We start from the raw sequence: 25,406 nt of genomic DNA, 5'->3' as shown, positions 1-25,406 counted from the left end.
TTCCAGTGTTGTAAGGTGCAATTCCCGCAGCCTTTCCTCGTAACTCATGCCTCTTAGTTCTGGGAATAGTCTAGTGGCATACAATTGGACTTTTTCCAGCTTCGTCTTGTGCTTGACAAGGTACGGGCTCCATGCTGGGGGCGTATACTCCAGGATTGGTCTTACATATGTGGTGTACAAGATTCTGAATGATTCCTTACATAGGTTCCTGAACGCTATTCTGATGTTAACCAGCCTCGCATATGCCGCAGACGTTATTCTTTTTATATGGGCTTCAGGAGACAGGTTTGGTGTGATATCATCTAGATCTTTCTCTCTGTCCGTTTCATTAAGTACTTCATCTCCTATTCTGTATCCTGTCTGGCCTCCTGTTTCCACTGCCTAGTTTCATTACTTTGCATTTACTCGGGTTGAACTTCAACAGCCATTTGTTGGACCATTCATTCAGTCTGTCTAAGTCATCTTGTAGCCTCCTACTATCATCCTCTGTTTCAGTCCTCCTCATAATTTTTTCATCATCAGCAAACACTGAGAGAAACGAGTCAATACTCTCTGGGAGATCATTTATATATATCAGAAACAGTATAGGTCCAAGGACTGACCCCTGCGGGACTCCACTTGTAACGTCTTGCCAATCTGAGACCTCACCCTTCACACTGACTCGTTGTCTCCTGTTGCTTAGGTACTCCTTTATCCAATGGAGTAGCTTCCCTTTCACTCTAGCCTGCATCTCTAGCTTTTTCACTAGCCTCTTATGTGGTACTGTATCAAGGGCTTTCTGACAATCCAAAAATATGCAGTCTGCCCACCCCTCTCTTTCTTGCCTGGTTGTAGAATTCAAGTAACCCTGTGAGGCAGGACCTGCCATCCCTGAACCCATGTTGATGCTGTGTTACAAAGTTCCTTCGCTCCAGATGTTCCACTAGCTTTCTTCGCACAATCTTCTCCATCAGTTTGCATGGTTTGCATGTGTGTGTGTGTGTGTGTGTGTGTGTGTGTGTGTGTGTGTGTGTGTGTGTGTGTGTGTGTGTGTGTGTGTGTGTGTGTGTGTGTGTGTGTGTGCGTGTGCGCGCGCAGAAGTGAGAGTTGGCCGAGGCCTCCCTTGTGGCAGCGTCTGGAAGATGTCGCCGGCACCGGTTACATGGGACGTGTAATTAAAAGCAAGTTGATTACAGGGCGGTGGGTGGTGGCCCACCTCCCTGCTGTGTGTGGTGGGTGGGCGGCCCACCTCCCTGCAGCATGTGGTGGGTGGCGGCCCACCTCCCTGCAGCGTGTGGTGGGTGGCGGCCCACCTGTCTGCTGCGTGTGGTGGGTGGCGGCCCACTGTGTGGCAGGTACACTAGGGGAGGGCGGGGACAGGTGGGCGTGGCACTGGGTGATTGTCATGACCAGGGCGACTCCACTCCTCCCGCCCGTAATGGTCAACGAGCCTTACCAACTTGGGTTATTCTCATCATCAACGTCCCCCCAAGAAATGAGACGCATTACTAAATTAAAGTGGCGAGGCGCAGCGGGCGGTGGGTGTGGCGGCGAAGGCGGTGGGGGCGGCGAGGGCGGTGGAGGAGGTGGGGGCGGTAAACAGTAGGATGGATGCGGAATATTCATTTATCCACAAGTTTTCAACACCGCAGGTGTTACTGCCTTCCTCCTGCAGGAGTACAGGCGCCCCCTCCTGCAGGAGTACTGGCGCCCCCTCCTGCAGGAGTACAGGCGCCCCCTCCTGCAGGAGTACTGGCGCCCCCTCCTGCAGGAGTACAGGCGCCCCCTCCTGCAGGAGTACAGGCGCCCCCTCCTGCAGGAGTACTGGCGCCCCCTCCTGCAGGAGTACTGGCGCCCCCTCCTGCAGGAGTACAGGCGCCCCCTCCTGCAGGAGTACTGGCGCCCCCTCCTGCAGGAGTACAGGCGCCCCCTCCTGCAGGAGTACAGGCGCCCCCTCCTGCAGGAGTACTGGGGCCCCTCCTGCAGGAGTACAGGCGCCCCCTCCTGCAGGAGTACTGGCGCCCCCTCCTGCAGGAGTACAGGCGCCCCCTCCTGCAGGAGTACAGGCGCCCCCTCCTGCAGGAGTACTGGCGCCCCCTCCTGCAGGAGTACTGGCGCCCCCTCCTGCAGGAGTATAGGCGCCCCCTCCTGCAGGAGTACTGGCGCCCCCTCCTGCAGGAGTACTGGCGCCCCCTCCTGCAGGAGTACTGGCGCCCCCTCCTGCAGGAGTACAGGCGCCCCCTCCTGCAGGAGTACTGGCGCCCCCTCCTGCAGGAGTACTGGCGCCCCCTCCTGCAGGAGTACAGGCGCCCCCTCCTGCAGGAGTACTGGCGCCCCCTTCTGCAGGAGTACTGGCGCCCCCTCCTGCAGGAGTACTGGCGCCCCCTCCTGCAGGAGTACTGGCGCCCCCTCCTGCAGGAGTACTGGCGCCCCCTCCTGCAGGAGTACTGGCGCCCCCTCCTGCAGGAGTACTGGCGCCCCCTCCTGCAGGAGTACTGGCGCCCCATCCTGCAGGAGTACTGGCGCCCCCTCCTGCAGGAGTACAGGCGCCCCCTCCTGCAGGTGGCCGTGCTGGTGAAGGTCGAGTCAGGAGTCTCATGCCACAAAACGCTCACATTCGATGCCAGTATGACGTGCACACCGTTACTGGAGCAGTTACGTCGTTAACGAGCGAGTATTATGATCCGCTAGCCATTTTACATCCAGGGTTGGGGGGGGGGGGGGTTATAGTCATTGAATGTGAAGGAGGAGGGGGGGTAGGGGGTGTGCCCAGCAGCTCCACCATGCCCAGGAATTGAACCCAGGCTCTGTGGCTCGTATGTGCCCGGGTGCAAGGCCTTCCGTTGCTACCCCAAGTGCCTCCACGCTGGTTACTTCCTGAGGGCCTCTACGCTATTTGTTTCCTAAATGCTTCGTACGCCGCTTGCTGTCTAAGTGGCTCTCCACACCGACCGTCTTGAGTGCGTGTTGTACGTCTCCGGAAACAAAAATCTGTGTGTGGAAGACAGACACCGAGAGATGAAGGTGAGCACTCGCGTTGCTAGTCGGTTGGCGAGGCATGGTGGGGGCGCTGAGTGGGTGGGGGCGCTGAGTGGGTGGGGGTGTTGGGATTGGGTAGGGAGGGAGTAATAGTTTGGGGGTTTGCTGGACGGGATGAAGGGGGTGGGGTTGATGGGGGGTGGGGGGTGAGGCGGGGAAGGGTTGATCAGGGTGGTGAGGAGTGGGGTTGATGAGGGGTAGGTGGGGTTTGCGAAATGCTAGACATACTAGCAGCACAGCTATGTCTATATGTCTATATGTATATATATATGTATATATATATATATATATATATATATATATATATATATATATATATATATATATATATATATATATATATATATATATGTCGTACCTAATAGCCAGAACGCACTTCTCAGCCTACTATTCAAGGCCCGATTTGCCTAATAAGCCAAGTTTTCATGAATTAATGTTTTTTCGTCTACCTAACCTACCTAACCTAACCTAACCTAGCTTTTTTTGGCTACCTAACCTAACCTTACGTATAAGTATAGGTTAGGTTAGGTTAGGTAGGGTTGGTTAGGTTCGGTCATATATCTACGTTAATTTTAACTCCAATAAAAAAAATTGACCTCATACATAGAGAAAAGGGTTGCTTTATCATTTCATAAGAAAAAAATTATAGTAAATATATTAATTCAGGAAAACTTGGCTTATTAGGCAAATCGGGCCATGAATAGTAGGCTGAGAAGTGAGTTCTGGCTACTAGGTACGACATATATATATATATATATATGTATGCACTCAATCTTGGTGTGGAATACACGCGCATACAGAAGAGTATATTTGGCTATACACACGCACGACACACATGCTGTATGAAGCGTCCCACAGCTACCGTAGTAAATGCTGGCCTTGTTTACATATAAATAATACACTAGTTACCAGATGCACGGGTTTCTAAGTTTGAGTTTCTGAGAGAAAGAGAGAGAGAGAGAGAGAGAGAGAGAGAGAGAGAGAGAGAGAGAGAGAGAGAGAGAGAGAGAGAGAGAGAGAGAGAGAGAGAGAGAGAGAGAGAGAGAGAGACAGAGAGAGAGAGACAGAAGGATGTTCCGCCCCACAAACCTCCACTCAGGGGGATACTCTACGGTCACTATTTACGAATGGTATATTAAAGGGGATTACAATTTGGAAAGGCATACACAATACACATTACTGAAGTCTGCAAAGAGAAAAAACAATATACAACTGGCGCAGATGATGCAGGGAGTACACAGTAGTAGCTTGGCTTCAGCTGGTGGAACCAGTGCAGATTACAGGTAGTACAAATGTAAGAGAAAGTACATAGTGAGAACACGGTGGACGTGCGTACCTATAGCAGCAGTTATCAAGTGGAAATAACTGAAGGCTACAGCTGTTGTACGTGGTGGGGATTGAACATGTGACAGCAGCAGAGGGGGGTCGTCAGCCCAGGCGGGCAACCCCCTGGGTTCAAGCTATTACAGTCGGAGGGGGGAAGGGGGAGGTGGGGGGGGGGGTTGTACTATCATATTGCCACTAACTTACAAGAGAATATTACAACATTACGTTTTCTATCTGTACAACCTTTTTCTTCAGTTTTGTAAGTCTAAGAGGGTGTGTGCGGTGGCACGTTTATAGTGATCAGAAGAAATACAATGCAGTATGGCCGAAACTTTGGAGCATACATATAATATACACATGGTGGGATGTCTCTATACAGGGAAGCTATCTAAGCCTGCCAGTCTCAGCCTCGCAGGAGGAGAACCTCAAGTCTGGCGAGTTGCAATGTTACATTTCTCAAGATCTCTCTAATCCAAACTTACAAGCTAAAGATTCTTCTAATATATGTTAAGTGTTCCTACTTTGTGGTGCAATGAGAGTATCTTTCAAGTGTTCTTCTAAATCATAATTTTCTAAATTATCTAAAAGGATTTTTTCAGTGTTTGCATCCTACATTACAGGGTCAGAGGGATTTATAAGGGATATGTCCAATATTCTCATCCTACGTTACAAGGTCAAGGGTCTCTTTTGGAGGGAGCTTTTCAGCCCTCCAAAACTTCTACATTACAAGGGGAGAGGGGGGGGGGAGAGTAGGGGGGGAGGGATGTCGACTGGCAGATCTCCAGCCTCACTACAAGATGGTGCCACGCTGAAGAGTTTACCTGTGGGCCATCACGCTGAGCACGGTACTAGAGAAAGTGTACCGCTTCGCTGGCGAGGTAGGGGGCAGACTGCTCGAGCCGTGAGTAAGTGTAGCGGGGAAGAGAGAGACCAAGTGAGACCCGAGAGCTAGAGCTTCACCCGGGCCGGCCTCAGGCAATAAGAGACTGGCACCGGGTAGCAGCTCGGTGCGTCCCGTCTCCCTTGGCACCTCCCTGGTGGCACCCCAGTGTTGGGGGTGCCAGCAGGGTGGTGCCAGAGGGAACACAACCTCTTGCTCCACTCTAGCGGTGGAGCCCAGCGTGGCAGTGGCACTATCGCCAGAGTGGTGCCCGCTAGGACAATTAGCTACTTGAAAATGGACTCAAGATTTGCTTTGGCATACTACTTCTTCACTAGCCAAGGAGTTAGAAATGTTTACTAATGCATGAGTCTATACATTAAGATCATCACTGCTATAACCCAGACTTAAGTAAAGTACAGTATAAATATTTGTATATTAAAACTTCTATATTAGTAATGGGTGGACACAGATGAGTGGCTCACTGTCCTGTAGCTGTGACCCACTCACCTGTAGTGGTGGGCAGTGCATTAGGGCTGCAGGTGAGCGAGGGAAGACACACTAGTCCCGGCACCTCGAGGGCCAGGTGCCTGTACCTCGAGGGCCAGGTGCCTGCACCTCGAGGGCCAGGTGCCTGCACCTGGAGGGCCAGGTGCCTGCACCTCGAGGGCCAGGTGCCTGCACCTCGAGGGCCAGGTGCCTGCACCTCGAGGGCCAGGTGCCTGCACCTCGAGGGCCAGGTGCCTGCACCTCGAGGGCCAGGTGCCTGCACCTCACCACCTGCTCACCAGCAAGAATATCACTTGGATTAATATTTAGCAAAAGACTCAAGGCAAAATGCATATATATATTCATTCACTGAAATGTCAAGTATTGAAACCATGGATATTACATCATGAGAAAGTTAAAATGCCTCAAGACAAAACAGGGATGCAAATGTTATACTTACGGCAGTCTAAATAATAATAATAATAATAATAATAATAATAATAATAATAATAATAATATTGTAATAATTTTTCAATGCAAAAACGAGAACATTACTCGTTTCGAAATAATAACAATTATAGCACCAGGAAGCATGCTCCTTAACTACATATTAAAGCGTGTGGCCAGGTGTATTGCTGCAGGAAAACACACACACATTAGAGATGAGAGAAGCATGTGGGTGAGGCCGGCCATCACACTAGCACCTTAAGACTACCTCTAAAATGCCTCGGTAATTACTCCACACGACATAGCCAGAACGTCAAGGTCACCATCACTATATTCATGGAGTTATAGTCATGTATATTATGTTCTGTGGCTGACGACACAATGAAAAGTCACATATGTGAACTATGATGACTAGTACTACATATACTGACCGCATGTATTATCTACTGTCTGACAGGAGCATAACGACCAAATTATCAAATAAATGAACAAACTTCAGTATTGGGCAAAGTGAGTAGTGACACTGAGGACGTCAGTGGGTAGTGACACTGAGGACGTCAGTGGGTAGTGACACTGAGGACGTCAGTGGGTAGTGACACTGAGGACGTCAGTGGGTAGTGACACTGAGGACGTCAGTGGGTAGTGACACTGAGGACGTCAGTGGGTAGTGACACTGAGGACGTCAGTGGGTAGTGACACTGAGGACGTCAGTGGGTAGTCACATGCTAATGTGTCCTTATTCCATTGGTAAGTATCCATAGATACATCATCATTTTAACCAACTTACAAATTCTGATACCACATGTGTTCTAGCCATGTCATGCAAGAGCCAGACAAAATATACACACGTCCAATATATATATATATATATATATATATATATATATATATATATATATATATATATATATATATATATATATATATATATATACATACATATATATATATATATATATATTTAACACACACACACACACACGGAAAATATGAGTTCTGCCGGAACTCAATGTTGCAAGTGCGACATTCTGGTGGTGGAAGCACGCAGCGTGAGTATAAGCCAGCGGACACAGCGACACTCAACACGCAAACACTCAACGGCCACAGAATACTGGAAGAGGAACTTAAGCGGGGGAAGACCAAATTGGTGAGTGGTATAGTGAGCCACACAGTGTGAGAGTGGTCTAGGGAGCCACACAGTGTGGGAGTGGTCTAGGGAGCCACACAGTGTGGGAGTGGTCTAGGGAGCCACACAGTGTGGGAGTGGTCTAGGGAGCCACACAGTGTGGGAGTGGTCTAGGGAGCCACACAGTGTGGGAGTGGTCTAGGGAGCCACACAGTGTGGGAGTGGTCTAGGGAGCCACACAGTGTGGGAGTGGTCTAGGGAGCCACACAGTGTGGGAGTGGTCTAGGGAGCCACACAGTGTGGGAGTGGTCTAGGGAGCCACACAGTGTGGGAGTGGTCTAGGGAGCCACACAGTGTGGGAGTGGTCTAGGGAGCCATAGTGTGGGAGTGGTCTAGGGAGCCACACAGTGTGGGAGTGGTCTAGGGAGCCACACAGTGTGGGAGTAGTCTAGGGAGCCACACAGTGTGGGAGTGGTCTAGGGAGCCACACAGTGTGGGAGTGGTCTAGGGAGCCACACAGTGTGGGAGTGGTCTAGGGAGCCACACAGTGTGGGAGTGGTCTAGGGAGCCACACAGTGTGAGAGTGGTCTAGGGAGCCACACAGTGTGGGAGTGGTCTAGGGAGCCACACAGTGTGGGAGTGGTCTAGGGAGCCACACAGTGTGGGAGTGGTCTAGGGAGCCATAGTGTGGGAGTGGTCCACACAGTGTGAGAGTGGTCTAGGGAGCCACACAGTGTGGGAGTGGTCTAGGGAGCCACACAGTGTGGGAGTGGTCCACACAGTGTGAGAGTGGTCAAGGGAGCCACACAGTGTGGGAGTGGTCTAGGGAGCCACACAGTGTGGGAGTGGTCTAGGGAGCCACACAGTGTGAGAGTGGTCTAGGGAGCCACACAGTGTGAGAGTGGTCTAAGGAGCCACACAGTGTGAGAGTGGTCTAGGGAGGCACACAGTGTGGGAGTGGTCTAAGGAGCCACACAGTGTGAGAGTGGTCTAGGGAGCCACACAGTGTGGGAGTGGTCTAGGGAGCCACACAGTGTGAGAGTGGTCTAGGGAGCCACACAGTGTGGGAGTGGTCTAGGGAGCCACACAGTGTGAGAGTGGTCTAGGGAGCCACACAGTGTGAGAGTGGTCTAGAGAGCCACACAGTGTGAGAGTGGTCTAGGGAGCCACACAGTGTGAGAGTGGTCTAGGGAGCCACACAGTGTGAGAGTGGTCTAGGGAGCCACACAGTGTGAGAGTGGTCTAGGGAGCCACACAGTGTGAGAGTGGTCTAGAGAGCCACACAGTGTGAGAGTGGTCTAGGGAGCCACACAGTGTGAGAGTGGTCTAGGGAGCCACACAGAGTGAGAGTGGTCTAGGGAGCCACACAGTGTGGGAGTGGTCTAAGGAGCCACACAGTGTGAGAGTGGTCTAGGGAGCCACACAGTGTGGGAGTGGTCTAGGGAGCCACACAGTGTGAGAGTGGTCTAGGGAGCCACACAGTGTGGGAGTGGTCTAGGGAGCCACACAGTGTGAGAGTGGTCTAGGGAGCCACACAGTGTGAGAGTGGTCTAGGGAGCCATAGTGTGGGAGTGGTCTAGTGAGCCACACAGTGTGAGAGTGGTCTAGGGAGCCACACAGTGTAAGAGTGGTCTAGGGAGCCACACAGTGTGAGAGTGGTCTAGGGAGCCACACAGTGTGAGAGTGGTCTAAGGAGCCACACAGTGTGAGAGTGGTCTAGGGAGCCACACAGTGTGAGAGTGGTCTAGGGAGCCACACAGTGTGAGAGTGGTCTAGGGAGCCACACAGTGTGAGAGTGGTCTAGGGAGCCACACAGTGTGAGAGTGGTCTAGGGAGCCACACAGTGTGAGAGTGGTCTAGGGAGCCACACAGTGTGAGAGTGGTCTAAGGAGCCACACAGTGTGAGAGTGGTCTAGGGAGCCACACAGTGTGAGAGTGGTCTAGGGAGCCACACAGTGTGAGAGTGGTCTAGGGAGCCACACAGTGTGAGAGTGGTCTAAGGAGCCACACAGTGTGAGAGTGGTCTAGGGAGCCACACAGTGTGAGAGTGGTCTAGGGAGCCACACAGTGTGAGAGTGGTCTAGGGAGCCACACAGTGTGGGAGTGGTCTAGGGAGCCACACAGTGTGGGAGTGGTCTAGGGAGCCAGTGTGAGAGTGGTCTAGGGAGCCACACAGTGTGAGAGTGGTCTAAGGAGCCACACAGTGTGAGAGTGGTCTAGGGAGCCAGTGTGAGAGTGGTCTAGGGAGCCACACAGTGTGAGAGTGGTCTAGGGAGCCAGTGTGAGAGTGGTCTAGGGAGCCACACAGTGTGAGAGGACCGGTGTTGGAGGCCACCAGTATGTGGGTTGTTCTATATAGAGTCCGGAAGAGCAAACCATAAGAGCTGGCGTGATGAATGGTTTTACGTGCTGCTTCCTGTCCGGGTTATCCCCTCTAGTGGCACCTCAGGCTGTGCCACACCTCGGCTCTCTGGCACACTGATGCCTCCCCGGGGGGGGGAGCCACTGTCTCACACTAGCAGTGGCACCCTGGAACTGGTGTATTTCTGGACCCGGAACTGTGCCACGGATGTATTGAAAGTTGTTAGCAATTAGTGGCACAAGGTGTGGCAGTACTGTATTAGTGGTACAAGGTGTGGCAGTACTGTATTAGTGGTACAAGGTGTGGCAGTACTGTATTAGTGGTACAAGGTGTGGCAGTACTGTATTAGTGGTACAAGGTGTGGCAGTACTGTATTAGTGGTACAAGGTGTGGCAGTACTGTATTAGTGGTACAAGGTGTGGCAGTACTGTATTAGTGGTACAGGGTGTGGCAGTACTGTATTAGTGGTACAAGGTGTGGCAGTACTGTATTAGTGGTACAAGGTGTGGCAGTACTGTATTAGTGATACAAGGTGTGGCAGTACTGTATTAGAGGCACAAGGTGTGGCAGTACTGTATTAGTGGTACAAGGTGTGGCAGTACTGTATTAGTGGTACAAGGTGTGGCAGTACTGTATTAGTGGTACAAGGTGTGGCAGTACTGTATTAGTGGTACAAGGTGTGGCAGTACTGTATTAGTGGTACAAGGTGTGGCAGTACTGTATTAGTGGTACAAGGTGTGGCAGTACTGTATTAGAGGCACAAGGTGTGGCAGTACTGTATTAGAGGCACAAGGTGTGGCAGTACTGTATTAGAGGCACAAGGTGTGGCAGTACTGTATTAGAGGCACAGGGTGTGGCAGTACTGTATTAGAGGCACAAGGTGTGGCAGTACTGTATTAGAGGCACAAGGTGTGGCAGTACTGTATTAGAGGCACAAGGTGTGGCAGTACTGTATTAGCGGCACAGGGTGTGGCAGTACTGTATTAGAGGCACAAGGTGTGACAGTACTGTATTAGAGGCACAAGGTGTGGCAGTACTGTATTAGTGGTACAAGGTGCGGCAGTACTGTATTAGAGGCACAAGGTGTGGCAGTACTGTATTAGAGGCACAGGGTGTGGCAGTACTGTATTAGAGGCACAAGGTGTGGCAGTACTGTATTAGTGGTACAAGGTGTGGCAGTACTGTATTAGTGGTACAAGGTGTGGCAGTACTGTATTAGAGGCACAGGGTGTGGCAGTACTGTATTAGAGGCACAAGGTGTGGCAGTACTGTATTAGTGGTACAAGGTGTGGCAGTACTGTATTAGTGGTACAAGGTGTGGCAGTACTGTATTAGAGGCACAAGGTGTGGCAGTACTGTATTAGGGGCACAAGGTGTGGCAGTACTGTATTAGTGGTACAAGGTGTGGCAGAACTGTATTAGAGGCACAAGGTGTGGCAGCAAGGTGTGGCAGTACTGTATTAGGGGCACAAGGTGTGGCAGTACTGTATTAGAGGCACAAGGTGTGGCAGTACTGTATTAGAGGCACAAGGTGTGGCAGTACTGTATTAGAGGCACAAGGTGTGGCAGTACTGTATTAGAGGCACAAGGTGTGGCAGTACTGTATTAGAGGCACAAGGTGTGGCAGTACTCTCCTAGAGGAGGAAGAGGAAGGACTGAGAAAGGACAGATCTAAAACAAGACAATAAGTCCACCACGTCGGAGCCTGGCTTCCCCGACACGCGTGACGGGGGCGAGGCTTCAACAGACGAAGCTTGCTTGGGTCGACGCCGCCGTCACAACCTTCAAGCTGTGTCTCGTGAGCCTCTACAAAAGCTAAATGTTTACATGTGACAGAGCTAGCAAGAGCAGCAGCAGCAGCAGCAGCAGCAGCAGCAGCAGCAGCAGCAGCAGCAGAGAGTACCGGCACTCTACGGGATGAACACTAATGGCAGCTCCCCCATGAGTTAGGCTGGAGACTCCAGCATCTATCTACCAGGCTCCGACGAGGCTGAGGATGCATCTCCAAGGTGCAGCAGGTGAGCAGAGGCCAGGAGAGGTGTGGGAGCAGGGGAGGAAGTGGAGGATGACTGCCGAAGTGTGTGTGTGTGTGTGTGGAGGGCTAGGAGAGGCAGTGTGGAGGGCGGGGAGAGGCAGTGTGGAGGGCGGGGAGAGGCAGTGTGGAGGGCGAGGAGAGGCAGTGTGGAGGGCGGGGAGAGGCAGTGTGAAGGGCGAGGAGAGGCAGTGTGGAGGGCGGGAGAGGCAGTGTGGAGGACGAGGAGAGGCAGTGTGGAGGGCGAGGAGAGGCAGTGTGGAGGGCGGGGAGAGGCAGTGTGGAGGGCGAGGAGAGGCAGTGTGGAGGGCGGGGAGAGGCAGTGTGGAGGGCGGGGAGAGGCAGTGTGGAGGGCGGGGAGAGGCAGTGTGGAGGGCGGGGAGAGGCAGTGTGGAGGGCGAGGAGAGGCAGTGTGGAGGGCGGGGAGAGGCAGTGTGGAGGGCGAGGAGAGGCAGTGTGGAGGGCGGGGAGAGGCAGTGTGGAGGGCGGGGAGAGGCAGTGTGGAGGGCGGGGAGAGGCAGTGTGGAGGGCGAGGAGAGGCAGTGTGGAGGGCGAGGAGAGGCAGTGTGGAGGGCGAGGAGAGGCAGTGTGGAGGACGAGGAGAGGCAGTGTGGAGGGCGGGGAGAGGCAGTGTGGAGGGCGGGGGAGAGGCAGTGTGGAGGGCGAGGAGAGGCAGTGTGGAGGGCGAGGAGAGGCAGTGTGGAGGACGAGGAGAGGCAGTGTGGAGGGCGAGGAGAGGCAGTGTGGAGGGCGAGGAGAGGCAGTGTGGAGGGCGGGGAGAGGCAGTGTGGAGGGCGAGGAGAGGCAGTGTGGAGGGCGGGGAGAGGCAGTGTGGAGGGCGGGGAGAGGCAGTGTGGAGGGCGAGGAGAGGCAGTGAGAGGGACAGACACACTCAAGGAATGCATTACCTGAAGGTGACCTGTGCTGGCATCCTGGGATAAAGAGTCACACACTTTAGAATGACAGGAGAGCACACCTTAGGGGCTGTACCTTAATCTTTCTTTGATTTTTTGTTTTTTTTTAAGATTAATGTACAACAGAGAAGGATGTGAAGTTACAGTTATATATTACATAGAAGGCGGCACGTTCGCTGTACCGTAGGAGTGCACTAAATATTATACATACAAATGACAAAAATACACATAAATGGGACATCACATTGGGATAACGTCAAAGAGATAACAGGAACTGACAGGCAAGACTGATGAAAAGATTGTGGAATATGCTGAAGAAATAGAGGAGAGTTTCTGTGACACACACACACACACACACACACACACACACACACACACACACACACACACACACACACACACACACACACACACCTATTGTCACCATTATTTAACGTGTAAATATTTGTAAATGACTCTCCTTTTCCTTTCCCAGTATGAGTCTCCAGGACCCGGGAGGACCTAGAGACTCATACTGTGCCCACACCTGCAGACCGTAATCTTGGTCGTAACCACTAAGGATGAAAATGTTTCGCCAAGACCCCTATAAGATAACACAAGGTTCATCTAGGCATCACCAGTAACTGACAACATGTGTCTAAATGATACAAGTGTCTTCTGTTCGATCGTTTTACCAAAGGGGGAATCTTATGTGTGACTCATATTTGTTTAATATTCTGTCTTGATAAGATGAGGAATATTATCTCTTCACCATGCTTGTGTTAATAGCTTAATTGGCCGCCTGTACCTTGACTGAGCTGCCCAACCGCACTTGTGGACATCTCAACAACCCCCCCCCCCACTCTCTCTGTATATTTACTACTTGTGTCTGCAAGATCGAATTATTAGCTCTTGAGCCCTGCCTTTCTAACCGTCGGTCGTCTAATGCACTTCCCGCCAATTTTTCTCAATCATATGTACTATAATTTGTTCTGCCGCACCCACTCATTTCCAGGATATGGTCTGTAGCAGCTGTCTAATTCTCTGTTACCTGCTTACTGCAAGATGAACAGAGGCGGCAGGTGAAAGAAACTTGGCGCATTTATTTACGTCTCGACCGGGAATCGAACCCGGATCCGTCGACTGCGTATCCCGAACTTTGTCCTCTCGACCGCCAGAACCCTCTGTGGTTGTGTGCACTCACCTAGTTGTGCTTACAGGGAATGAGCTTCGGCTCTTTGATCTCGCCTCTCAACTGTCAATTAACTGGTGTACAGATTCCCGAGCCAATTGGGCTTTATAATATCTACACTTGAAACTGTGCATGGAGTCAGCCTGCACCACATCACTGCCTAATGCACTCCGTTTGATAACTACTCTAACAGTAAAAAAGTTCTTTCAAATATCTGTATGGCGCATCTGGGTGTTCAGTTTCCACCTGTGTCCCCTCTGGTTAGGTGCCCCCCCCCCGAGTGTTAAATAATTTGTCTTTATCTACCCTATCAATTTCTCTGAGAATCTTGTATGTGGTGATCATGTCTCCCCTAACTCTTCTTTCTTCCAGCGACGTGAGGAAACTGTGTGTGTGTGTGTGTGTGTGTGTGTGTGTGTGTGTGTGTGTGTGTGTGTGTGTGTGTGTGTGTGTGTGTGTGTGTGTGTGTGTGTGTCACACACACCACTCAAACACTTGCACAGTCACCACCAGCATTCTAAGAACATTTTGTACACGCATTCCGACACACACACTTACACTCACGGATGCACTTAAAGCACATACCCGGAGATAAACAGTATAATCTGGATGATACACACTCGGGGAGGCAAACCACTTGATTAACACACTCAGAAAGGAACACACACTTCAACAACACACTCAAGAGAGGAACACACACACTTCAACAACACACTCAAGAGAGGAACACACACACTTCAACAACACACTCAAGAGAGGAACTCACACTTCAACAACACACTCAAGAGAGGAACACACACTTCAACAACACACTCAAGAGAGGAACACACACTTCAACAACACACTCAAGAGAGGAACACACACTTCAACAACACACTCAAGAGAGGAACACACACTTCAACAACACACTCAAGAGAGGAACACACACACTTCAACAACACACTCAAGAGAGGAACACACACTTCAACAACACACTCAAGAGAGGAACACACACTTCAACAAAACACTCAAGAGAGGAACACACACTTCAACAACACACTCAAGAGAGGAACACACACTTCAACAACACACTCAAGAGAGGAACACACACACTTCAACAACACACTCAAGAGAGGAACACACACACTTCAACAACACACTCAAGAGAGGAACTCACACTTCAACAACACACTCAAGAGAGGAACACACACACTTCAACAAAACACTCAAGAGAGGAACACACACACTTCAACAACACACTCAAGAGAGGAACACACACTTCAACAACACACTCAAGAGAGGAACACACACTTCAACAACACACTCAAGAGAGGAACACACACTTCAACAACACACTCAAGAGAGGAACACACACTTCAACAACACACTCAAGAGAGGAACACACACTTCAACAACACACTCAAGAGAGGAACACACACACTTCAACAACACACTCAAGAGAGGAACACACACACTTCAACAACACACTCAAGAGAGGAACTCACACTTCAACAACACACTCAAGAGAGGAACTCACACTTCAACAACACACTCAAGAGAGGAACTCACACTTCAACAACACACTCAAGAGAGGAACACACACACTTCAACAAAACACTCAAGAGAGGAACACACACACTTCAACAACACACTCAAGAGAGGAACACACACTTCAACAACACACTCAAGAGAGGAACACACACTTCAACAACACACTCAAGAGAGGAACACACACTTCAACAACACACTCAGAGAGGAACACACACTTCAACAACACACTCAAGAGAGGAACACACACTTCAACAACACACTCAAGAGAGGAACACACACACTTCAACAACACACTCAAGAGAGGAACACACACACTTCAACAACACACTCAAGAGAGGAACTCACACTTCAACAACACACTCAAGAGAGGAACTCACACTTCAACAACACACTCAAGAGAGGAACACACACTTCAACAACACACTCAAGAGAGGAACACACACACTTCAACAACACACTCAAGAGAGGAACACACACACTTCAACAACACACTCAAGAGAGGAACTCACACTTCAACAACACACTCAAGAGAGGAACTCACACTTCAACAACACACTCAAGAGAGGAACACACACTTCAACAACACACTCAAGAGAGGAACACACACTTCAACAACACACTCAAGAGAGGAACACACTTCAACAACACACTCAAGAGAGGAACACACCCCTTCGCCTGATCGCCAAAAACACCTCCAACAAAATTTGTACACAATTTATGAGGATTCATAAATAAATAAAACCAGTGAATCAGCCTTTAATGTTTACATATTTCTTACAGACAAAGTAAACAGGAAACAACAGAGTATACTACGGGCACCAGTGTGCCGCCCGGCCTCCTAGAATGATCCACCTCACAGCAACAGTTTGATTGAACGTAGAGGAAATAGACAGTTGCAACCAACAATGTTCACGTTTTCTACGAACTTCGTTTTGTAGGGGGAACGATAAATGCCAAAATTTGAAAATTAGTCCATTCCTAGGCCTAATATATATATAGCATATATGTACAATATTAGCCCTACGGTAGCACATATTAGGCCTAGGACAGCTTGAACATGTCCGGTTGGGCACTCAACTTCTTACTTCTTCATATTGTTAGGACGCCATTTGGGCTAATTCAGTGATATATGTATGCTGTAACTTGAACGTTTGTTGGTCCAACAGTTCATTTTTGTACGTACGATGAAATAGTTGCTCGAATCATTTTCGGCAGGTGAGCTGGTGTACACGCTGACAGTGCCAGCCAGTGCCACGGGGCACCTGTCTTGTAAGATTACCTTCTTGGTAGGAGGACGCGCAAGCTAGGCCAGGATGGTCAGAAAGTAAAATGGTCTTCAGAAAGGGTGGTCTGAGGGCAGGATGGTCTGAGGGCAGGGTGGACTGAGGGCAGGGTGGTCTGAGGGCAGGGTGGTCTGAGGGCAGGGTTGTCTGAGGGCAGGATGGTCTGAGGGCAGGGTGGTCTGAGGGCAGGATGGTCTGAGGGCAGGATGGTCTGAGGGCAGGGTTGTCTGAGGGCAGGATGGTCTGAGGGCAGGGTGGTCTGAGGGCAGGATGGTCAGAGGGCAGGATGGTCTGAGGGCAGGGTGGTCTGAGGGCAGGATGGTCAGAGGGTAGGGTGGTCTGAGGGCAGGATGGTCAGAGGGCAGGGTGGTCTGAGGGCAGGGTGGTCTGAGGGCAGGATGGTCTGAGGACAGGGTGGTCTGAGGGCAGGATGGTCAGAGGGCAGGGTGGTCTGAGGGCAGGGTGGTCTGAGGGCAGGATGGTCTGAGGGCAGGGTGGTCTGAGGGCAGGATGGTCAGAGGGCAGGGTGGTCTGAGGGCAGGTTGGTCTGAGGGCAGGATGGTCTGAGGGCAGGGTGGTCTGAGGGCAAGATGGTCCCATAAGCTTGTCCGGCGCTCTACAAAACCCTTGAGCGTCGGCAAGCGCTCACCTCTTCAGACCCAGGAGTCATGAACTATGTACTGAACACTCACCAAACCTCTCCACCTTTCCTCGATCACGGCGGCTTTGCTTTTGTTAATTAAACAGTTTATAAACTGAGAAGCACTAGGAGGTTGCTAATAATAATTGTAAATTATATAGTTTCCAACCTCGTAAATTGTTCATTAAATGTGTAAACAAACCCGCCATGATTAAGGAAAGAGGTACACAGCTTTCCTAAGATGTTCCGTAACCAAGAATTCTGGACCCAAAGTCACTGGCTGAACCTTACGTAAATATACGTTGTATAAATACAATTACTGCATACTGATACGAAACGAGTAACAATACACCCGACTCTCATGTACATGTGTACAAGTGTTGCTACAGCAACGTTGTCAGTTGTATTTGCTGGGAGTAGACACATGAACAGAACAACACAAAGTATATATATATATATATATATATATATATATATATATATATATATATATATATATATATATATATATATATATATATATACCGTCAACTTACTCTCTTCTGCTAGCATTAAATTTTAAAACTAGAGAGAACTTGTTAGCAAGACAAAAATGCACTTAACACAAATTATTAATATTATTTTTTTTATGCATAAACAGTGATATTATTTCCTCAAAAGCTTAAGGATTTGTGAGGTTGAAGATGTCTCTGCAGCCAGGAAAATGGACAACAGTGTTCAGTGTGACCTGACACTGCCAGGTCACGCTGATTAGTACAGAAACCTATTAGTAAGGTCGCGCGAGGTCACACAAACCTATTAGTAAGGTCGCACGAGGTCACACAAACCTATTAGTAAGGTCGGACGAGGTCACACAAACCTATTAGTAAGGTCACACGAGGTCACACAAACCTATTAGTAAGGTCACACGAGGTTACACAAACCTATTAGTAAGGTCGGACGAGGTCACACAAACCTATTAGTAAGGTCACACGAGGTCACACAAACCTATTAGTAAGGTCACACGAGGTCACACAAACCTATTAGTAAGGTCGGACGAGGTCACACAAACCTATTAGTAAGGTCGGACGAGGTCACACAAACCTATTAGTAAGGTCACACGAGGTCACAGATAAATGTCATTCAGGTGCGCTAAGCTAAAGACGCTTAGATAGAGAGGTCAGACAGATCACGAAAAAGCATAGAAGTCACAGTCCCAGGAGAGAGAGAGAGAGAGAGAGAGAGAGAGAGAGAGAGAGAGAGAGAGAGAGAGAGAGAGAGAGAGAGAGAGAGAGAGAGAGAGAGAGAGAGAGAGGAGGGAGAGAGAGAGAGAGAGAGAGAGAGAGAGAGAGAGAGAGAGAGAGAGAGAGAGAGAGAGAGAGAGAGAGAGAGAGAGAGAGAGAGAGAGAGAGAGTACACCAGGCAGCATGTGAGAGGACTAAGGTGTCAAGGGGTCACAGCAAGAACAAAGGAGAGCAGAGTCAGGAAGTCACGCTACAACTCTCAATAGTCAGATGGTCCTCTCTACTTCCTGCAACACACACACACACACACACACACACACACACACACACACACACACACACACACACACACGCACATGCATACGCACACACACGCTATTAGGTGAGTACACACCGACTCTGAAGGTCCCACACAAGCGTCAGGAAGTCCCACACAAACGTCAGGAAGTCCGACACAAGCGTCAGGAAGTCCCACACAAGCGTCAGAAGGTCCCACACAAGCGTCAGAAGGTCCCACACAAGCGTCAGAAGGTCCCACACAAGCGTCAGAAGGTCCCACACAAGCGTCAGGTCCCATACAAGCGTCAGAAGGTCCCATACAAGCGTCAGAAGGTCCGGTATAGACGAGACAAGAAGTCAGTAGACGCAGTGACCAACAGTGACTGGGAGAACTTACTTGCTACTGGCGGGCTCCGAGGTCTTGAGGGACTTGAAGGCCTTCATCCACTTGGTCTTCATGCTGCCTCCGCTGGAGTTGGACATTTTCCTCTCTCGTCCCTCCGCCCCGCCCCCGTCTTTGGACGCAAACAACTCTTTCTGGTAATAAGAAAATGACAGGAGAGTTAAGGGAGAAGCTAGTTATATCTATAGGGAGGAAGCCTAACACCCGTTCATTCTCTCTCTCTCTCTCTCTCTCTCTCTCTCTCTCTCTCTCTCTCTCTCTCTCTCTCTCTCTCACACGACACTAGACCCCACGTGTTACAACCCGACACATGAGACACAAGTGTCTCAACAACCCGTGGCTGAAAAATGGCTACTGATGGTCTTTTAACGCAGAGAAATGTAAGGTTATGGGAGGGTAGACATAGCCTAAGCTACTCTATCCCTTTGAGATGTATTTGTTTCTTGTCTCAATAAACATACTTGAACTTGAATGTAAGATTATGGGGGATAGGAAGAGGAGCAAGACGACCTCTAACCCCTGGAACACACACAGTGGTGCTCCCTGGAACACACAGTGCTGCTCCCTGGAACACACAGTGCTGCTCCCTGGAACACACACAACAGTGCTCCCTGGAACACACAGTGCTGCTCCCTGGAACACACACAACAGTGCTCCCTGGAACACACAGTGCTGCTCCCTGGAACACACACAACAGTGCTCCCTGGAACACACACACAACAGTGCTCCCTGGAACACACACAACAGTGCTCCCTGGAACACACACATAAGAGTGCTCCCTGGAACACACACACAACAGTGCTCCCTGGAACACACACACAACAGTGCTCCCTGGAACACACACACAACAGTGCTCCCTGGAACACACACAACAGTGCTCCTTGGAACACACACAGTGCTGCTCCCTGGAACACACACAACAGTGCTCCCTGGAACACACACACAACAGTGCTCCCTGGAACACACACACAACAGTGCTTCCTGGAACACACACACAACAGTGCTCCCTGGAACACACACACAACAGTGCTCCCTGGAACACACACACAACAGTGCTCCCTGGAACACACACACAACAGTGCTCCCTGGAACACACACACAACAGTGCTCCCTGGAACACACACACAACAGTGCTCCCTGGAACACACACACAACAGTGCTCCCTGGAACACACACACAAGAGTGTATAAGAGTCATAAGGGTGATATGTCCTACTGTTTGAAGTGAGATTTAATTAATTATACAAATTGGTCAATAATATGCCGGTTAAATTCGCCAGTTTCTACCGAAGCCTCACATATTATCTTTAATGATAACTAAATTAGATTATGATAAACCCACACACCCCAGGAAGCAGCCCGTGACAGCTGACTATCTCCCAGGTACCTATTTACTGCTAGGTAACAGGGGCATTCAGGGTGAAAGAAACTTTGCCCATTTGTTTCTGCCTGGTGCGGGAATCGAACCCGCGCCACAGAATTACGAGTCCTGCGCGCTATCCACCAGGCTACGAGGCCCCATAATGTGTGTGTGTGTGTGTGTGTGTGTGTGTGTGTGTGTGTGTGTGTGTGTGTGTGTGTGTGTGTGTGTGTGTGTGTGTGTGTGCGTGCGTGCGTGTGTTAAAAAAAGTTAATAGTTAGTAACAGTTGATTGATTGACAGTTGAGAGGCGGGCCGAAAGAACAGAGCTCAACCCCCGCAAGCACAACTAGGTGAATACTCAAGATACACTCAGAATTCAGTTTCCTCTCCACACATGATAACAAAGAACTAATGAACTTATGAATCGAACACTAAACACTTGTAAATCATTAAAAAAATGCTTTTAATATATACCAAACTCGCCAATGATATTATGGATAAGAAAATATATAAGTGCAGAGCTTAAATATTTATGTATATTAAAACAAAAACAGAAAGCGTTTTAGACTCTTTGTAATGAAAGCAATTTAGAGAATAAAGAATCTGATGGTTTTGTTAAGTTGGACAAAGGTTTCTCCCTCTTGTTGGGTGTTGCAGAGCTCTCCCTGCTGCTGGATGGTGCAGAGCTCTTCCTGCTACTGGATGGTGCAGAGCTCTTCCTGCTGCTGGATGGTGCAGAGCTCTTCCTGCTGCTGGATGGTGCAGAGCTCTCCCTGCTGCTGGATGGTGCAGAGCTCTTCCTGCTGCTGGATGGTGCAGAGCTCTCCCTGCTGCTGGATGGTGCAGAGCTCTTCCTGCTACTGGATGGTGCAGAGCTCTCCCTGCTACTGGATGGTGCAGAGCTCTCCCTGCTACTGGATGGTGCAGAGCTCTCCCTGCTACTGGATGGTGCAGAGCTCTCCCTGCTACTGGATGGTGCAGAGCTCTCCCTGCTACTGGATGGTGCAGAGCTCTTCCTGCTACTGGATGGTGCAGAGCTCTCCCTGCTACTGGATGGTGCAGAGCTCTCCCTGCTACTGGATGGTGCAGAGCTCTCCCTGCTACTGGATGGTGCAGAGCTCTTCCTGCTACTGGATGGTGCAGAGCTCTCCCTGCTACTGGATGGTGCAGAGCTCACCCTGCTACTGGATGGTGCAGAGCTCTCCCTGCTACTGGATGGTGCAGAGCTCTCCCTGCTACTGGATGGTGCAGAGCTCTCCCTGCTACTGGATGGTGCAGAGCTCACCCTGCTACTGGATGGTGCAGAGCTCACCCTGCTGCTGGATGGTGCAGAGCTCTCCCTGCTACTGGATGGTGCAGAGCTCTCCCTGCTACTGGATGGTGCAGAGCTCTCCCTGCTACTGGAGGGTGCAGAGCTCACCCTGCTACTGGATGGTGCAGAGCTCTCCCTGCTACTGGATGGCGCAGAGCTCACCCTGCTACTGGATGGTGCAGAGCTCACCCTGCTACTGGATGGTGCAGAGCTCTCCCTGCTACTGGATGGTACAGAGCTCTCCCTGCTACTGGATGGTGCAGAGCTCTCCCTGCTACTGGATGGTGCAGAGCTCTCCCTGCTACTGGATGGTGCAGAGCTCTCCCTGCTACTGGATGGTGCAGAGCTCACCCTGCTGCTGGATGGTGCAGAGCTCTCCCTGCTACTGGATGGTGCAGAGCTCACCCTGCTGCTGGATGGTGCAGAGCTCTTCCTGCTGCTGGATGGTGCAGAGCTCTCCCTGCTACTGGATGGTGCAGAGCTCTCCCTGCTACTGGATGGTGCAGAGCTCTTCCTGCTACTGGATGGTGCAGAGCTCACCCTGCTACTGGATGGTGCAGAGCTCTTCCTGCTGCTGGATGGTGCAGAGCTCTCCCTGCTACTGGATGGTGCAGAGCTCTTCCTGCTACTGGATGGTGCAGAGCTCTCCCTGCTACTGGATGGTGCAAAGCTCTTCCTGCTGCTGGATGGTGCAGAGCTCTTCCTGCTACTGGATGGTGCAGAGCTCACCCTGCTACTGGATGGTGCAGAGCTCTCCCTGCTACTGGATGGTGCAGAGCTCTCTCCCTCTTGCTGTGACCTTAACATGTTTGGTGAAATGAGGAAACAAAGAATGTAAAAGAGAGAGAGAGAGAGAGAGAGAGAGAGAGAGAGAGAGAGAGAGAGAGAGAGAGAGAGAGAGAGAGAGAGAGAGAGAGAGAGAGAGAGAGAGAGAGAGAGAGAGAGAGAGAGAGAGAGAGAGAGAGAGAGAGAGAGAGAGAGAGAGAGAGAGAGAGAGAGAGAGAGAGAGAGAGAGAGAGAGAACAAAGACAACAAACAAGGAAGGTGGCCGGTGTTTGTGTATGCTCGAGTCCTTGACTAAGTCACTCGGTGACTTTTCAAAAGATCAAGGTAAATGTCTCCCTCAAGAGAGTCGTTTTAAGGAGGTCCTGACCTAACTGCCGGCGGCCTCTGGCAGCTGTCCGTCCGCGGTGTTGCTGTCTGGAGCTGCTCGAAAATATTCCGGGACAGAGATGGCCTCTTCTGATGGTTTGCATAAATTGCTCTACTGTAGGAAATTCTCTCTGAATTTTCCACCCGCTATTTTCCGTCAACTCTCTTTTTGCCTCTCTTCTCTTTCTGACTTTCTCTCTCTGAACGGTATAGCTTGATTGGTAGCGGTCACTGGCGTGGGCATCCGCCAAACACACACACCGAAACTACGACGTTGGTTCAACGTTCGAACAAGACGAGACACAGAGCCTTGGGGTAGGGAGGTAACCCTCTCTTCCCTCTCTGCTACACATGACGCTATACAGCGACAAATATTAAAACCAAATATAATATTATATTATAGGTATAGGTTAGGTAATAATTGTAATTACGAAGCAATAAGATGCTTATCTTAACATACTAAGTAGGTTAGGTAAGGTCGGTGTTTTCTATGAAGCTTTTCAAGGGAAACTATTATGTTAAGTATGTCACCTATGCACATATTTAATAAGTCAATATTGACTATACGAATTTGCGAGGACGGGTTGCATACAGACGTATAAAATACTTAGAGGGATTGACAAGGTGGAAACAGAGGAAATGTTTACAATGAATATCAACAGAACATGGAACACAGATGGAAGCTTGAGACTCAGATGTGCCATAGACATGTTAGGAAGTTTTCTATTAGCGTGCGGATAGTCAGTAAATGGGATGACCTAAAGGAGCAGATTATTGAAGCTAACTTCATTCATCACTTTAAAAGCAGGTATGACAGGGACATGGGCCAGGGGTCATTGTATTAGACAACCAACGGCTAGAAAAGCGGGCTCCAAGAGCTTGAGCTCGATCCTGCAAGCACAAATAGGTGAGAACACAGGGCCACGAATTCCTGACAAAATGAAACGATGACCTCAAGTGCCACGACCCCTTGAACCTACAGGACCACGACCACTTGAACGACCTCTGGACCTGCAGGACCACGACCACTTGAACGACCTCTGGACCTGCAGGACCACGACCACTTGAACGACCTCTGGACCTGCAGGACCACGACCACTTGAACGACCTCTGGACCTGCAGGACCACGACCACTTGAACGACCCTTGGACCTGCAGGACCACGACCACTTGAACGACCCTTGGACCTGCAGGACCACGACCACTTGAACGACCCTTGGACCTGCAGGACCACGACCACTTGAACGACCCTTGGACCTGCAGGAACAGGACCTTCAACTAGAGCACCAGAGGCAATATGACCTCCTGGTAAACAGCAGTAGCAGGAGGTGGGGCTGGGAGGCGAGGCAGCAGGAGGTGGGGCTGGGGAGGCGAGGCAGCAGGAGGTGGGGCTGGGGAGGCGAGGCAGCAGGAGGTGGGGCTGGGGAGGCGAGGCAGCAGGAGGTGGGGCTGGGGAGGCGAGGCAGCAGGAGGTGGGGCTGGGGAGGCGAGGCAGCAGGAGGTGGGGCTGGGGAGGCGAGGCAGCAGGAGGTGGGGCTGGGGAGGCGAGGCAGCAGGAGGTGGGGCTGGGGAGGCGAGGCAGCAGGAGGTGGGGCTGGGAGGCGAGATAGCGACCCGCCAATGTCAAGTGGTGGTAAAAGATGCACTCACAACACCCCGAGAGTCTGAGTTGGTTTCAGACCCTCGCTTGAGTACCGGCGAGTCCCGTAGCCTGGAAGACTGTGCACCGACAGCACAGGGGGTAGGAAAGGCCAAAATAGGAGGGAGGGAGGGAGGGAATTATCAGGGGAAGGGGCTAAGCAATTACGACTATATAGCACTTGGAAGGGGTCAGGATAAGGATTTGGGATGGGACGGGGGGAAAGAATGGTGCCCAACCACTTGGACGGTCGGGGATTGAACGCCGACCTGAGATCCGGCATGACCCCTGTTACAAGAATCTCTCTAGGAAGGAAACTGGGGCTGTTGCATCACCACCTATACTAGTACATCACGTCTGCATATTCAATAATCAAGAGCAATAACAACTACAGTATTCTGAAGTCCAGACAGTGTACCACCACCCTACCTCCCCCAGGGCCTGTCAGCCCAGTACACCTGGTGGCCCCGAGGATCACGCCACTGGCTGTTAACAAGCGCAGTGCTCATTTCTACCTGTCGGCTTCAAAATATAGGAACACCAGCTCCACCTGGAGGGTGACTGTCCTGTATATATAGGAGCCAGCCAGCAACACCAGGCAGAAGACTCCTCAGTGCTCCACCTGCTACATCTGCTCTCACACTACCCTGTGTGGTGGTAGATTTACGCAGCCTAGTACTCAGTATTCTCAGCGCCATTTTATTTCTTGTTCTTTAACGTAACGTTAACTTGTCTGTTGAATTGTTTTTTTTATATTTTGCACCTTGTAATTAAGCCAAGTATTGTTATTCTTGTTATTTTTTAAAGTTAATTTTTTTCA

The 25,406-nt window shown here is 50.4% G+C and overlaps 1 protein-coding gene across 14 annotated transcripts in view; it reads right to left on the bottom strand.

The window, feature by feature from the left end:
* Positions 1-25,406, bottom strand: part of Stacl (Stac-like) — a 723,254-nt gene that overhangs the window by 115,368 nt on the left and 582,480 nt on the right. For 11 of the 14 annotated variants that reach the window (XM_069332474.1, XM_069332482.1, XM_069332475.1 and 8 more), the window contains 3 exons: positions 19,118-19,257; positions 12,589-12,612; positions 5,166-5,234 (listed from right to left, as the gene is read on the bottom strand). In XM_069332474.1, coding sequence (XP_069188575.1) covers positions 5,166-5,234; positions 12,589-12,612; positions 19,118-19,257 — 233 coding nt within the window. The remainder of the gene's footprint in view (positions 1-5,165; positions 5,235-12,588; positions 12,613-19,117; positions 19,258-25,406) is intronic. The other 3 variants (XM_069332476.1, XM_069332478.1, XM_069332480.1) reach the window with 2 other exon arrangements.

This window comes from Procambarus clarkii, chromosome 27, assembly GCF_040958095.1.
Source record: "Procambarus clarkii isolate CNS0578487 chromosome 27, FALCON_Pclarkii_2.0, whole genome shotgun sequence".
Taxonomy (NCBI): Eukaryota; Metazoa; Arthropoda; class Malacostraca; order Decapoda; family Cambaridae; genus Procambarus; species Procambarus clarkii.
This window is presented reverse-complemented; position numbering and strand designations above follow the sequence as displayed.